Below are 17,723 nucleotides of genomic sequence, written 5' to 3'. Positions count from 1 at the left end.
ACCACGGCCCTAGGCCCAAACAATCCAACCATCAACCAAATCACCACAATCCAATAGAGTCCCAGTCGCAAACACAGATAGAAAGTTCAAACACAAACAAACAGTTACAACAAGTAGAACAATTAGCAGTTAATCACAAAGGCAAACCAAGTATAATATGCACACCCAAACAATATCACATAGATGCACATGATGCATGCATGTTCCTAGTGGCTGATGATATCATCTGTCGGTTATAGAGCCAACCCGACAAGTTCTGGTAGCTAACCATTGGACTGTCCCTCTGTTGCGCATCCCCAACTCGAGTTATACTCAGAATAAACTTGATTATAATCATGATCCATATCCAACACCCTCACTGGTGTATATTCACAGGGGCGAGCTCATCCGAAACTTTCACAGTGCCCGACCACACTTACGACATAGGGTCAGCAGAGTCTCGAGCCTCCACCTGGAGCACGTGGTGGCTAGCCACTGCTTTCTCCCAGGGAACTTGTGCCTCTGATAGTGGAAGTGCAAATCACAATTTTCAATAATTCAGCATATACATGCATTCATTCTCAGCCATGGATCAACATCCATCTCAGCCATCCACCTCACGGTTCAATCCAGAACCAACCAATTTTCATAATCATACACAGTCATTCCGGCTCACGGTTTAATTCAGAACCAGTCAATATTCATAATCATACACAGCCATTTTGGCCCATAACAAAACAGCACTTACACCATTCAACATCATCAAATTCATAAAATCGGCATTTAAGCCATAAATCACTTTCCTCAAATCATTTCACTTTGAAATCAAATTTCAACTCTTTTTAGCCTTGGCTTTAAAGATCTCATTTCTCAAATCATCTCAGGCTCATAAGCCACTTTTACTCAAGGCAAATTCCCCTTTTAAAAAATAATGCCACTCTTGGCATCCTCTTTCCAAAACTTCCATAATCATGGCAAGTTAAAAATCTCTTTGAGATATTCAAAATCACCCATCCAACAATGGAATTTTATAACAAAAGTTTCTCGGCAGAGTCCCAAGTCTTTAAGGGAGAATAACATAACTCATTTTGCCAAATTCATTTAAAATCATTAAAACATTGGCTTTCTGATTTGAGTAATAAAATAGGATCTAAGCCAAACTGAGTCACGTAATCATTTACTTCTTTCAAAGCCGTTTCCTTTACTTAGGCAAAAACAACTTCAACCCCCATGATAAATTCTAGAACGTCTCAACTGTTCAAAATTGTTTTAGTCTTGCAAGAATTCAGAATTCAAAGAGTACTTAAAACCTTTCTCAAAATATTTCAAAATGAAACTTGTCAATAGACGTTCAAGTTCTTTCAAAGTTATTGAAACTCCTCTAATTGAAACCCCCAAGTCAAATTCAAAGGCATTGCCCTTGTCACATTTAAAACAACTTTAAAACATAAGTTTCATCTAAATAACTTTCTCCTGAAAGAGATACAATACTTTTCTTAAGAAGCAAGACTAAATCACAATTTTCTCTTTAATAATTCATTTCAAAAGCATGAATCATCCTTTTCTTGATAATTCAAATAAAATAGTAGAAGTCTTTAACTCATCATTTTTCCAGACAACATTCAATAAAGACTCGGATTTTATAGAAATTTCTGCAGCACCTCCCCTAAAACTTGGACTTTGCCACCCGGTTCGGGTCCCAACTAAACCGTTTCACAATCCTTTTCAACAGTCCAAATTTCAAAATCAGTCCAAGGCAAGCCAAAATCCAACAGTCATCTCAATTCCATATTTCATGAAAATCCTTTCAAAATCAAATCATTATCATCCGAATAAACTCATTTTCAAAGCTTTAAAGAAATGGTTCAGCAACAATCATTTATCAAACCAGATCATTTAAAGCAAACCAGGCTGAATTCAAGAGTGTATTCTATTTTTTACATTCCCAAGAAAATCAACTCAAATAAATTCTCAACGGATTAAACTCGATTTCAAAGCTTTAAAAGAATCAACCTCAAAAGCATTTCGTTTCACAAAGCCACACAACAATTCATCCAAACAAACATTCATAATCATTCGAGACAATCAAACAATACATAAGGTTGATACAATCACCAAATACACATTGCCTCACATCAGTATCCATATGTAATAATTCCAATAATAAACTATAGTTTTCGGAAAGCGCCCCTACCTCAAAACGCAAATTCCATAACCCAAACGTCTCACAGAGTCCTTTCCGCCTCAACCGAACTGACGGCAACCAAGACCTCAGCTCCCAGCCACTTTCGCAATAACCATAGCTACACTAATTGCAACATATAATAATCAGGACTCGACCCCACGTTATCAAAACTCATATTCATTGACCAATCACAACAAGGTACTAACGCGAGGCTTTTGAAATAGAAATACCCATTGAATTAACAAAACGAAGCAGCTGTAATTTTGAACCGGCCCCGCCAACAGCTCCGGCGGCGGCCAGAAGCTCTAGTGGATCAACTATAAAAACCGCGCAGCATTAAAACCTTCTCGAAATCCAAAAAGGCAGAAACCTCAAATGAAACCCTAACCGGCAACTTTTTCGGCGACGACAGAAGCTCCAGCTAAGCACCGCGGAGCAGCAGGTCGGTAGTGATAGAGGCAAACGGCAGTGACGGGAACCATCTCAACCTCGGACCTTTCCCCTTCTTCTTCACGCACGCCGGTCTTCTCTCTCCTGGCAGAACCCTTTGACGGTGACGGCGGAACGGCGGCGGTCAGTGGCGCGACAGCGGCGACTGGATGCAGCTCCTCCAACCCGTATCTCCTTCTCTTCCAGCGTCACCCAGTCTCGGCCTTCCTCCTCCTTCGAGTTCGACGGAAATGGACCCATGACGGCGCTGTGCTTCATCCACAATTGCGGGCCTGACGGTGGCGCAACAATGAGAACGACGGAGTTGGCGGTAAGTCCCTTTCTGCGCGACGCTGACAGTGCGGCTTCTCCCTTCCTTCGACTCAGACCTGACGGCGGACCCCAAGGCGGCGCGATGGCTGGGCGGTGGTCACGCGCAGCCCTTCCCTCTCTGCCTCAGTTTCTTTCTTTCATGGAAATAGGAAGCCATGTGTTTTGCATTTTGTTGGGGAAAGGGGGGATCTGGTGCTGCTGTTGAGGCAAGGAAGGAGGGTTGGAATGTGGCTGCTAAGGGCTAGGGGATCAGGGTTTCATTTCGGCGGCTAGGTCAATAGGTTGGTGGGGTGTGTGTGTGTAAATTAGGGTTAGGGGCAATATAGTCGTTTCACGTAAGATTGGAAATAATATAGTAATTGAAACCCAATTTAAACCAACAATAATATCTATAAAAATACTATTTGCTCATCAATTTTACAAATTATTTTCCATAAAATGTCCAAACCAAAATAATTAGAAATAATATAATTAAACTCTTTATTTTCCAAAGTAGCAGTATTAATATTTAAAATATTACTTATTTAATCCAATAATTGTAAAATTGGATAATACTCATAACTCATCTCAAATTCAATAAATCAAGACTCGCCTTAATTATCTTTAATAAAATAATTTCTGAAATTAAGGCTATAAATAGTTATATGATTTGAGACTTGATCATAATAAGACTTTTCAAAAGTTCTGGGTCTTACAAAGCTTATTACTCACACACTAACTTGAGCATTGAATTGAAGTGCCTTTTGTAGGTATTCACTCTCTTTGTTTTTTTGGTGCTGATGTATAGTTCATCTCAACTGGAAGCTAGAAAGTAGCCATTGAGGACGAGCTATATACCAGAATCAAACCATACAAAAACACGCCACATGACACTCTCTTATTAAAATTAAGAGAAAATATTTTCCTCTAAAATTAGTAAACTCTCTTCCTACATTCTCTTATGCCTGTCTCCTTTTTTCTATTTTCTACTCTAACCTTCTCACTTTATATATAATTTATAATTTATATTTAATATTAATAATTTAACAAATTAAAATGTGTCACTAGATAATTTTTCATTACAACTAAAATAAAATTTTTCTTTCCAAAATTAACAAAATTCACTCTCTCATTCTTATTCTTTAACTTTCTCTCTCTTTTCTCTTATTCTCTGTTTTTCTCTATCTTTTTGTTCTACAAGAAATAAAATTAACAACATAATATAATTCAAATAAAGATATTATTATATGCATATTTTTTATTTAGTTTTAAATTTTTACTGCTTATCTTTCTAATCCATATTTTCACTTCTGTTTCTTCAAATATTTATTACATATAGTTTAGAGAAAATACTAATGTTGTGATTAAAAGTTAGAATCAACTAAGATTCAATTGTTTTTAAAAAAATTGAGTTAATTTTATAACTATCAATATAAATTTTTTTGTGTTAATATCTAATTATATTTTTATATACATAGAGAAAAAATATTATTTTTAAATAGCAAATATAAAAATTAATTATTTCTATTTGTGCAACAGAGTTAACACCTAATCAAATATAAAAGCATATACGTTAAATTCTTTCAAATTTTAGAGAACAAATTTAAAATTAGTTATTAATAAAAAATTAAACTCTTTCACGTGAAAATAATAACTAAAAATTTTATTATTTAATTTTTTTATCTATGGAGACCCTGGTCTTTTTAGCCGATGGAGACTTTTGTCCCCTATGACTTTTTTTTTGTAAAAGTAGTTTAATTTTATAAATCTTTTGTGCTATAATCTATATTGTCAAGATAGAATTAGCGTAATTTTAAAATATTTATATTTCTGTAATGTTATTATGCATAAAATTACTAGTTACTAGACTAAGAATCAAATGGATGACTGATAATAATGAAAAAATAATAAATTTTAATGGTTTTGAATTTTTTTTGCATAATATTATTCATTTAAGTGATTCATAAATTGCTCATTGAAAATGAACTATCATCATCAATAAAATCATACTATATAAAAGAACAAGCTATCAAAATATGTAAAATTGAATAAATTGTAAGTCAATCCGCACTACAAGACACACGGAAAATTCCAGCGGTTTGTGAACCGATGTAGTTTGTCGTGTGGATATTAATTTTTGTTGGTATAATCGCCGCTAATTCTATATTTTGCGTTAGATATTATTGTGGTAGTTTGTTACAATGCAGAACCAACAAGATTAGTCTCATATTTTTAGACGGTCACAAAGTCGCAATCTGAATCAATTTTTAATTTTTTTCAATTTTTTTGCGGCAATAATTATCCTCCGAAATTGCAACTGCATTATTTTTTAAACTTATTTTCGATTATTTATAACCGCTGCTGTTATATTTTTTAATCTTCTAGATATTTTTTATGGCGCCTTTTGGATTTTTTTATTTTACAAATCTTATTAGTTTTCATCTAAAAAACTAAATTGATGGCGAAAATAAATGAAGCACTACAAGAAATGCACTGAATACCATCAAATGTAGAGACTGATGTTACCGACAGATTTAGCGGCAAATTTTTCGACGGTTACGGGTGAAAATTTATCTCTCGAATAAGTTACTGTTGGATTTAAAATTCCCCTACCGCGCAAAAATTTATTTTATTAGCGCCGAATTTATCGTCAAATTTTTTGTCGAAAAATTTTGACGGTAACAGAATTTAATGAAATGCGTCGTTTAGGCAACGATGAACATCTTACTGTCGGATTTTTTCACTGATAAATCCAACGGTAAATTTGGGATAAAATTCAAATGCAAAATCCTTCTCCCTCACTTCTACAAACTCTCTCTCTTTCTCTTTCTTTCTTTCTTTTCTTCTTCTCTCTTATCTCTCTCCCTCTGGTCCATTAAAGAAGGGTGCGCTGCCACTACGTGGAGTTGTCGTCGCCATCGGTAAGCTACATTGTCGTCGCAGATCAGCACATTGTCGTCACAGCTGCTGGAGTCTCTGTAGAAAGCCTCCACCGTGCCGCCGCTGTTGGTGTTCCTTGCCATCAATTGGAGGTCGTCGCATTGTCGCTATCACCGCGGTTGAGGTCCACCGTGCCAAGGTAAGGTTGTTGTCCATTTTTTCTTTTGATTGTTTGTTATGTAACTCTAACTCCACCACTGTAAGTTTCACTGCTGCTTCTTGTCACCATCATGCTTCTACCATTTGCAGCTACCATCGGAGGTAATTTCATATAGTTTTTTTATTTTTTTAGATTTTTTGTTTAGGATTTTGTTAAGTATTTTATTAAATTATTGACTAAATTTTTTAATGAAGTGTGTGATCTGATTAGGATTTGTTATATTAATTTACTGTAATTAGAAATTAAATAATGTTAAGTTAGGTAGGGTGTAATTTAGGATTTATTTTGAGTTGACAGTGTTTTGGATGATTGTTAATTTTTGAGTTTATTGTTGTCTGAGTTAATTAGTGTTGATTATTGTTAATTCTCTAAGTTAATTTTAGCTTGTTAATTTTTTAAGTTAATTATTGACTTATTGTTGATTATTGTTAATTTTCTGAGTTTATTGTTGTTTGAGTTAATTATTTTCTGAATTAATTTTACATGTTGATTTTGTTAATTTTACTAAATTTATTGCAATTTACTCATTTGAATATATGAATTTTGATTTATTTGTTTAATTATAATTTGTGTGTTGATTATTATGTTTATAGTTTGTGTGTTAATTATATTTATAGTTTGCAACTGAAGATGTACAGAGTACTATTTTAGAAAATGTGCCTGCAGACAGTAGGTCGTTTATGATACAAAACCTCTAAGTAGGTTTGTAAGTTGTTAAAATTCTATAAATTTAAATAGATATACCATATGAGTCATACATATGCAAGTCAGTGGATTACTTAAAATCTTAAATAGATATACTATTTGCGTAATTAATTTTTATTTTTAATATTTTATTATCTAGAGAATTTTAACTATGCAATTTATTTAGCCACCACGAGGTATCTTGTTTTTCATATCGAATCTTGTGTAAGTTCATCTTTTCTGGATTTAGAATATATGTTTATAGTGCTACTTTTTTCCGTACACGAGTAATTATTATTTTTCTTCTTTATTCTTAAACTTTGATGTGTGAACTTATTTGTGAATTTTTAACAAAAAATTATAGACAAAATATTATGAAAAATTATAAAATTTGGATTTTGTTAGTTTAAAAATTATTGAATTTAAACATTTAAAATTATATATTGAATTTTTAAACAAATTTAAAAAAAATAAAATTTAAGATTACTGTCAGATTTATTGGGAGATAAATTCGTCGGTAACAAGTTCTAGAATTTCACCAATTAAAAGTTAATATCCGGCAGTCACTACAAGAATTTGACATATTAGCGACGAATTTTTGCGAGAAATATTTTTTTGTCACTAATCCGTCACTAACTTGCGAGGAATTAGTGACGCACTATCGACAAAATTAAAAGCGGTCACAAAATATTCGAACTTGAGAAAAGCGACCAATTAGCGAGAGATTCACGAGTAAGTTTGTTTCTCGCAAATTGACTTTTGTAGCTAAAAAAAGAGCGGGAAAAATTTTCTCGCTAATTTCTCACAAATTAATTAGCGAGTGACAATGTTCAAGCAAATCAGTCACTTAGGGGTTCAATCGAATAAAAGTAAAGTAGCGAGGGATATTATTGTCACTATTTCATCGCAAGTGTTTAATAGACAATTAGCGAGAAACAATTCACACACTAGTTCGTCGCTAAATAAACTTTATACGAAAAGGCTAATTAGTGAGGAACAATGTTCCTAGCTAATCCGTCACAAAGACTTGAAATGCATTTTGCGATGGACAATTTTCTAGCTAATTTGTCACCAAAATTTTTATTTTTAGTGAGCAACTAATTTCTCGCCAATTTGTCACATAATATTGTAAAATTTAAATTAGGTTAGCGACGGAAAAATAGCCGTCGCTAACTCGTCGCAATGATAAATCATTCAGCTAGGGAAGTGTTCCTTGCTAATTAGTCGCTAAAGTGAAAATATGGATATTGAGTGCGTAGGACCTAAGTAGCGAGAAAATTGCGACCGTTTAACAACTGACACACTTCGTTCGCTGATTTCAAGTCGCTGATTAGCGGGCGAAATACATTTGTCGCTAAGTTGTCGCAATTTTAATTTAGCGAGCGACTTGGCAACTGCAATCTTGTCGCAAAGCAAAAGCTATATCCTACCTATTTTGTAGCAAATTATTCGCTAATTTTGTTAGAATTAGTGAAGAATTAGTGAAGAATTAGTGACTGATTAAAAGCTTATTTAGTGAAGAATTAGTGACTGATTAACAACTGATATACTTTCTTTGCTTATTTAATGTTACAACTAATTTGTAAGAAAAAACGTTAATCCTTTTTCCGCCATTTACATAATATACTAAAAAATATATAATAGATAAGATAATTAAATATTATATATGAGAATTTATTTGTATATGATATTGTCTAAATTTTATTATTAATTAGAATTATTTAATAATTTATTTAATAAATATTAAACCAAACTGGGCCAAATACGATCGCTCAAAAATGTTGGGAATAATGTACGAGGATTTAATTGTATATGATATTGTCTAAATTTTAAATTTTATTAATTAGAATCATTTAATAATTTATTTAATAAATATTAAACCAAACTGGACCAAATACGCCGCTCAAAAATGTTGGGTACGAAGATTTAATTGTATATGATATTGTCTAAATTTTATATTAAATCAAATTGGGCCAAATACGCCGCTCAAAAATGTTGGGTACGAAGATTTAATTGTATATGATATTGTCTAAATTTTATATTAAATCAAATTGGGCCAAATACGCCGCTCAAAAATGTTGGGAGCGGAGTTCGAATGGGAAACATTATAAATGTAACATCTCACTTTGGCCACTCTACCAACATGTTCTTTGATATGTTTTGAGATAAAATATTATTATATAGTAAACTCAATTTTATTTTTATTTTTATATTTTTAAGCATGAATTAACATGAATACCAAATTTAAGATCAAATAAGTAACAACACATGATATACGAATATATATTGATATACTGATTGTGCTATTTTGTTCTGTTGTTCATTTAAATTGAAAAAGTATTTTGTACTAGTCGCTAATTTATTTTTTCTTTTTGCGTCATAAATTATTATATCCAAGAATTGATACTTGATTATTATTAATATATTTATGAAAACATGCATTTTAAGTTTTAACTTCTAATTTTAATTTTATTTTTATAATTTTATATTTTTATTTAATTATGACTGAGTCAATCGTTGAATCAACGACTCACTAGTTAAACTAATAACCCAGTGATTCGGTCATATTACTGGATTAATTGCCAGTTCGATTCTAATAACTATGTACCTATGTAATCTACCAAAAAAAAAAAACTATGTACCTATGTATAAGAATAGATTCAGGAATATATATAATAATATAATGACTATATTTACATTTATGATTAAATTTAATAAATAATACACCCAAACTTAATTCACACATATAATCAAATTTCATAAATAACATAATTAATCTATATTCAAATTTATAATCATAACACATTTAAAAGTGTACACATGTTATGGTGGCTATTTTTGGTGTTTCCGAAAAGTTTAATTATAATATTTTAAAATATTTGATTATTCTACTGTAAGAGATTTTAAGGTGAAATGTTTACTTCTTTTAGTAGTTGATATTTTCGTCACAAAAAAAATTAGAAAATATATTTCTTGTTCTTAAAGTTTGTTAAAAATTGTCCTAAACTTTATTTTATTTTAATTTTGTCTAAAAAATTTTCGATTTATATCAAATATATCCCTAAGATCTAATTTTCGAGCCATTTGTTAGACTGCTTATGCTTCGACCCAGTAAAAACCAGTTTAACTCAGACAGTTTTCAATAAAAAAAACTGGTGACCCAGTCGATTTATATGATCCAAACCAGGTCTTGTTTGATTTTCAAATATTAAATAGCACATTCATTATATATATAAACTCACTTTTTATTGGCATAATTAAATAGCATATCTCCTATATATATACACTATTTTTTATTTTTCATGGTATTCCTTAACTTGACAAGTCAAAAATTAATTTATTATGAATCGGAGTTTTATTTAATAGTTTGTCATTAACCAATGAATTATTACATACACAAGATGAGATTTAAATACCGAATACTTGTTTACTATTTATTTATATGATATATATTGCTCTATAAATTATAATTTAAATAAATTTTATTATATACAAAGTATCCAATAATATATATTTAAATTGAATTAATTTATGAGATTTTGGTTATAAAAATATAAATTATAAAATATAGAAATATTTTTAAATTAAAAAATAATACAAATTATTTTAATTTATTTATTTTGATACAAAATCATTAATATTTACATAAATATTTTTGTATTTATTAAACAAATTTTATCTATCTTATAAAAGATTTTTTACAATTTAAATTTTTTTCAAAAAAATCAAAAGAAAAATTTAAAAACTAAAAAAAATAAATTAGTAACACAAAACACACAACACAAAACACAAAACAAATTATATTAATTTAAAAAAATGTTTAATTCTAAAAATTAAAAACATCCGAATAAGCGCCAGCGCCTTTTCTTTTCAGGTGCTTCAAATTAAAAATCGCATATAAGCTCTCTTTATCTTTTAACATAACCCTAAAATCATCTGCAGCCACTTTCATTCTTCTCTTCTCCCAAATTTGAACCCTAGCAGAGAGCATACTACCCTAGCTAGTAGCCACTGACGTGCTAGAAGCTCCTCATTGACCATGGCGGTTCATGGTAGCGGCCGACAATCCCTCACTCATGGCGGCAACCAGCAACCCCAAGCCTTCTCCCCACACCACCATCTTCGATTTTTGCCCGGCTATTACCGTTCGTTACTTCCATCGTCAGACGTCTTCTCCGCCATCGTTAGTGATCTTTTCTACCATCCTCAGTCCTTTTCTCCACGGTTTGCAGGAAAGAAGCTCTCTCTTATTGACTCCGTCGCTGCCAGCGGCATCGCGGCAGCGCTCATTGTCACTCCGACGAACCCCGCAACAGCTCTTAGGCTATACACCACTGTTTCCCATCGACTCTTCTGCGATGTCATTATTGCCACCAACATTGCTTTCGGTAAATAAACCGTAAGCCTAACAGAAACTGTGGTTCCCAAAGTTTCTACAAATTCAAGAAATTTTGATCAGTTTTATCGTTTATTTATTTATTTTTGGCGTCAAAGCTCACTCCCACTTCTTTTAAGTTGTTGCATTGTGGAAATTCAAATTTCAGTTTTGAGTTTGGGTTTCTATCCGTGAAAGTTTTTTGGGGTTAAAGTGATTGACAATGTTTAATATCAATTGGTATTGGATTTACCTTATGTTTAATAGTTTAAGGATTAATTAATAAATATCTATATTTATGATCTTTCTATTTTAACTTTTCAGGATGTATATAAGAAATTTGCTTATGTTGATATTTTTGCAATGAGTAAACAGATGATTGTTTCTGAGAAATTATTTATTTATTTGATTATTGAGTTTGTGCTAAATAGAGTTTATTGAAACTTCAACAACTCGGATAAGAGTTCTTTTTTTTTGAAATCAATGATTTTAGGAGTTTGATTGAAGATAGTTTGAAAGGGTAAAGTAATAAGAGGTGAGCATTAACAAACTTTTATGTTTGGTGAAACAGGACCTACAGTTCAAGAACCTTCTCTCATTATGGTCCCGCACGACCATTAATTGAAGCTCGAATACAACTGAAGCACAAGAAGGTAAATTGAAACTAGACCCCCCGTTTATGACTCATCAATATTATTAGATCAAAGCTTATAGTAGCAATTGCATCTATGCATCTTGTGCTTATTTTGATTGCATAAGAATTAGAAACCAAGTGTGAAGAATTTATTGTTCATTTGTCAAAGAAATTATAATGTATGTAGTTTAGGAACAATAAGATTATAGCTTTAGGTTTTATACTATAAATATAGTTTGTAAATTGGCTATTAAAAGATTGGAGGCAGTGGAGGATGCCATTGAAAGCATCGAAATTGTCTTGACAGCTTATTTAGGAGATTGGTAAAAAATAAAAATCAAAGTGTCTCTTTTAAACATTATAACTCAATAAAGCCTACTTACTCATTCTTATCTCGCCAAATTCTACAAAAACATTCAAAATTTAAGAGATCTCTTGACGGTAAAAAGAATTAATCTCTTTGATATGTGCATTTTTAATCAAGTTGGGTGTTGTCTGAATCAATGGCTTTGACATGTGTCATTCAATTTTAAGCATTAAAAATATATTCCTTCCAATTCTAAGTAGAGTAGCTTAAAGTGATAGAAACGAATGAACAAAGATATTGAGTAATCAGATTTTTTTAATCATGTGATTTTGAGAAGAAAACTAAATTGAATTGTAGGCAAATTCTGGGTTAGTGATAAACCCCATTTGTAAGGTTTATCTTGTATTGATTTTAGGGGATATTTTAACCTTTTATCCACATTTATCCATTGAAATAGCATGGTTTTATAACTTTTCCTTTAATTGTGCTTAAGAGTGAAAACATGCTTTTTAGGTCTTAAAATAGTTAAATCTAATTCTCCTTGATTCCATTAGATGCCTTGATATGTTTGTTAAGTGATTTAAGGTTTAGGAGGCAAAGATTGGATCAAGGGAATGAAGAAAGAAGCATGAAAAGTTGGAGAACTCATGAAGAAATGAAAGAACCGGAAAGCTGTCAAGCCGACCTCTTCGCACTTAAACGATCATAACTTGAGCTACAGAGGTCCAAATGATGCGGTTCCAGTTGGGTTAGAAAGCTAACATCCGGGGCTTCGAAACAATATAAGATTTGCCATAGTTGCTACACGTATGGTGGCGCGCACGCGCAAAGTACGCGCACGCGCCGTTGCTGCCACCTGGTTCACTTAAAGCAAAACGTGGCCAGCAAATTCTAAAGCCTTGTGGGCCCAATCCAACTCATTTCTGATGCTATTTAACCCAAGGAGTGAAGAGGGAAACATATGTTAGTTACCATTATTTTAGGATTAGTTTAGAAGTAGTTTCTAGAGAGAGAAGCTCTCACTTCTCTCTAGGATTAGGATTAGGATTAGTTCTTAGATCTAGGTTTTAATCTTTGCTTTCTTCTACTTCTATCCTCTTAATTCCTTGTTGTTACATTCATCTTCCTCTATTCTTTTGTTGTAATTTCCTTTATGTTGTTCTTATACTTTGTTGTAGATCCACTTTTGTTCCTTCCTTTCTCTTTCAATTCAATTCAAGGTAAATCATAATAATTGTGTTCCTTTTGATTTGTGTTGTTAATTCCTTTCAATAATTGTTGTTAGATTTTGTTCTTGTTGTTGATTTACTATGTTTTCCTTTTATGCCTTCCAAGTGTTTGATGAAATGCTTGGTTGGATTTTAGAGTAGGATTTTATACTCTTGGCTTGGAAAGGTAACTTAGGACCTCTTGAGTTACTAATGTCCAAGTGATTGATGATTGGGAGCCATTGACTCTAGTTCTCACTAATTGAATTAGTGGAGAGTTAGGACTTATGGACTAGGATTGATATAGCTCATTTGACTTTCCTTTACTACTAGTTAGAGGATGATTTAATGAGATTAATCCTTGCCAATTCTCATATTATGGTTAATAATTAGGATATAGATCCTTGACCACCAACCCTTGCCAAGATCTTTTTAGGCCTTAGTTTATTTTCTTGCCATTTATCTTTCATGCTTCTTATCAAAACCCCAAAAATAACTCACAACCAATAATAAGACACTTTATTGTAATTCCTAGGGAGAACGACTCGAGGTCCAATACTTCGGTTTATAAATTTTAGGGGTTTGTACTAGTGACAAACAACTTTTTGTATGAAAGGATTATTGCTTGGTTTAGAAACTATACTTTACAACGAGATTTTATTAGTGAAATTCTATACCATCAAAAATCCAATCATCAGTTAATCATTGAGCAATATAATTGTCAGGGACCTCAAAAACCTGGAGAGTAAATTAGAGGAAGGAATTAACAAGATTTGTTCCAAAAAGGTATTTGAATTTTAGTTAGGATACATGACTTTTGAGAGAATTTATTGCTAAACATCTAAAGAACTTAACATTAAAAAAGGGGGAAATTTCGTCTGTCTTACTATATATATTTAATTTAGGACAATACTTAGAGCAATACTTATTAAGGTTACGTATAATTGATAAGATCTCTGAGGTATAAAGTGGCATATGAAATGAAATGACACATTATAGCTTTATGGATGCATGCTTATTTTTTCTTCAATTTTTACATGCCATTTTGTCTTGAATTGTTCATCGTTCTTCTGTGTTTTGATTCTTTATAATAATGTAATTCTTCGTGATAACTTACTACCCTCCAAAATTTTTCTGGAATCTATGAAGACAAAGCATCCACAGCTTCATTATGAATCAAATATATATGCTTCTTCAAGAAGGGAGTAAGTATATATACGCCTATTTCTTTTTAGCATTGTCTGTGCTAAAAGTCTTAGGTACTACCTAATAAAAAATTTTCTCTTGAAAAATGGTTTCTGCTTTCTCAAGTTTGAAAATTTTAAATGATTGTTGTCCAGAATCTTCTAGTCTTAATGCAATCAAAACTATAAATTTTGAAATCATGCATTTATAGTAAAATCAAATAATTAAGACTCCAAGTTTCTCATAAAACAATCATGATGTTTTCTTTTGAGTAATCCAATTTAGTTCCTTATTGAAGCTGGGATTCTCCACCTAAAGTGGTTTGGAGTTGAAGGAGACTACAACATTATGGCTATTGACCTTCTTTGACCAAGCTTGGAAGATTTATTCAATTATTGCAACAGGAAGTTTACACTGAAGACAGTGTTAATGCTTGCTGATCAATTAGTAAGTCTACATGTCAACTATTATAATAAAACAAGAATCACATGATGTTGTGTAGTGTAGTGCAGTGCCTTTGATTTTGACTGTTGGATTCCTTATGATTATGAATTTCTTTTCTTTTCTTTTTTGAATTTCTTGCTACTTCTTTGGTGATCATCTTATATGAATTTATTTGTAGAGTTCTGCATCATGGGTTAGTTTGACTTATAGTTCTATGACCTTATGTATGGACAAAATATTTTCCATTTTTTTATTGATCTGTGTTGTTTTTTTGTAATTTGCAGAACTGATGAGGTAATCAACACTCAATTGACGGTTTCTCAGTAAATTTATCAAAAATGGGTCAAGCATTTTTCTCCATATTTTAGCTTGAAACAGAGGTTGTTGTTGGCTTATTTGCATTACATTCGCAGTGTGTAAATTAAAGTATTAGTTTTGTTATAGAATTATTTTTTTAATTATAATTATAGCATGTAAATAATTCATGTAAGTCAATAAAAAATCAATTCTTTATAAACTTTCTTATTTTCTCCTTTTTTTTTTAATTTGACAAAGAAATAGGCCACACTTTGAATGCGTGATAAAAGGTTCTAGCTGGTAAGCCACGCTTAAAAAGTGTGGTTGTATGTCTCTAATTGGCATGCTTTTGAAGCGTAGCCAAAACCAACTCAATCGGCATGTTTCTAAAAGCGTGGCTATATGTCCACTTTTCGATATGTTTTAAAAGTGCGCGAAAAGATATTGCAACACTTTTTTGCACGCTTTAAAAGTGTGGTAAAAGCCTGTTTTTGTACTGCGAGATTTCTATCAATTTGTTACTAGTTTAAAAGGAATTTGCGATGATATTTGGATAGTATTGCAACTAATTGACTACATATTATTTCCTAGCAAATTAGCGATTACTTTATAACTCTACTTTCTCATTTAGAATAGCTTTGGTTTAGCGACAAAATTCCTACAAATCTAATTAAGGATTTTCAAAGATTAGCTATAGATTTGCTAGAAAATGTGACAGATTTGCGATCATATTAGCGGAAAATTTGCGACAAATTAGGTTTGGAAAAATTCCTCGCTAATTAGCGTCAACTAAGCATTCCATTTTGTTTACAAAGTTAGCTTGGATTTAGTGATAATTTTGCTGTAGTAGAGTTTGTCGCTAATTAGCGATTACCTTTTAGTCTATTTCTTCTATGGAATTAGCTTTTACTTTAGTGATGGATTTGCGACTATCTATTCAGTCGCTAAATTTTTTCCGATGAATTAGCGACTATTGTGTTTGCCTCATTGATCTGCGACTTGTAATTAGCGAGGAAAGCATTGGTTGCTAGGCGGTAGCTAATCCATCACAAATTATATTTTGCGTCAGATTAGCGATGATTTTACGACTATTTTTGTGGTAGCTAATCGGCCATATTCTTGTAGTGAGTAAATAATTACTGACAAGGTTTATACCGTTAGATTTATTTCGACGGTAATTCCGATGATAAACATATTACCGGCGAATTTTTTTAATAAATCCGTCGTTAAATCCGATGGTATCTGATGAATTTCTTATAGTGAAGATTATAACTGCAAAATAAATTAATATATCTATAAAAATATGAATAAAATATATCTCTTTTTAAGAGTTGCATAGTCAATTTTAAAAAATATATACTTTAAATAAAATAACATCCAATCTTAATATTTATTGTACGTTCTATCCCTCCAAGAAATTCATCCCTGTAGCGATATCTGGTGGCAACTCCTCACCGTGCCGTTGAATAGATATCTCAGAGCACTCTCCATTACCTGCCTCTTTTTCTTCTCTACTGTTACTTCATCCTCCACCGCCTTCTTTTTTAATTCAACTTTTCGACTGTCACCTCTGCCTGTAGTTCAAGCAGCACCCTTTGGGTCTCCTATTTGAACTCCATCGCCCGGCTGATGTGAATTCGGACCGAAGAATTGATTAGGAGTTAGTCTGAAATCCACGCCACACATTCACTCTACTCGAGTACTTTCTTTCTAGAGTTTGAGTAAGCGAATTACTTTGAAATAACACTTTTGAAAACTCATTTTATTGCTCAATCTCTACAATTCTTTTCTACAAACATAAATAGACAAACATAAACAATTACGAATTAGAACATAATTGAATAGACTTTTAACATAATTTTAAAATTAAAATTTAAACCAACAAAAAACAATACAAAGAATCTCAACCTAATACTTGTACTAATTGCCCTAGCTATTTCATGACTAATTTTTTTTCTTTATAATTCTGACGACGATAATATAGTTTATATTATACCATCACCGTATTTTATCCAATTAAAAAAATATAGACAAAAAGATAATTAAAAAAAATCTAACAGTAAATTACCTCTTTTTTTTTATGTCGTTATGTTCCGCCTGTCTTGTACGGCCGTATAGAGAATGAGCTCTAAACTTTCTTGGCATTTAGCTTTTAATAAGACCATTATTATTTGGGGAATGCTAGGGGAACAATGAAAATTTTGAACAATACGAACAACTACCAATCAAATTAAAATACACTACACCCTAATTTAATGCTACTAATCAAATGTTACCTATACTTTTTCTTATTATTTTATTATTATGGAAGGAGATGCTAATTAATAAGGTTAAAAATTCAATTATTTATATATATGTTAGATTTTATGATGTTCATGTTCATATAGTAGCTAGGTTTGTAGAAATAATAATGCATGTCATATTTAGTTTTCTGTTGTTGCCTTAATGTGTTCTAAACATGTTGTTACTTCTTATTTGATCTGTCCTCTAGGTACATGATGTGCATCATTCCATTCACATAAAAGATGTGTATATTTAACCAATTAGCAGTTAGTTTGTCATTACAATTATTTAGGTATATATT

The 17,723-nt window shown here is 31.7% G+C and overlaps 1 protein-coding gene across 1 annotated transcript; it reads left to right on the top strand.

Moving 5' to 3' along the window:
• The first annotated feature begins 10,601 nt into the window (after positions 1 to 10,601).
• LOC130962538 (uncharacterized) lies at positions 10,602 to 13,242 on the top strand. Its single transcript, XM_057888741.1, has 2 exons — positions 10,602 to 11,077; positions 11,636 to 13,242. Exons 1-2 carry the CDS (start codon positions 10,729 to 10,731, stop codon positions 11,683 to 11,685), a joined length of 399 nt encoding a protein of 132 aa, XP_057744724.1. The 5' UTR covers positions 10,602 to 10,728; the 3' UTR covers positions 11,686 to 13,242.
• The last annotated feature ends 4,481 nt before the right edge of the window (positions 13,243 to 17,723 follow it).

The sequence above is a fragment of the Arachis stenosperma genome, chromosome 2 (genome assembly GCF_014773155.1).
Source record: "Arachis stenosperma cultivar V10309 chromosome 2, arast.V10309.gnm1.PFL2, whole genome shotgun sequence".
Taxonomy (NCBI): Eukaryota; Viridiplantae; Streptophyta; class Magnoliopsida; order Fabales; family Fabaceae; genus Arachis; species Arachis stenosperma.
This window is presented reverse-complemented; position numbering and strand designations above follow the sequence as displayed.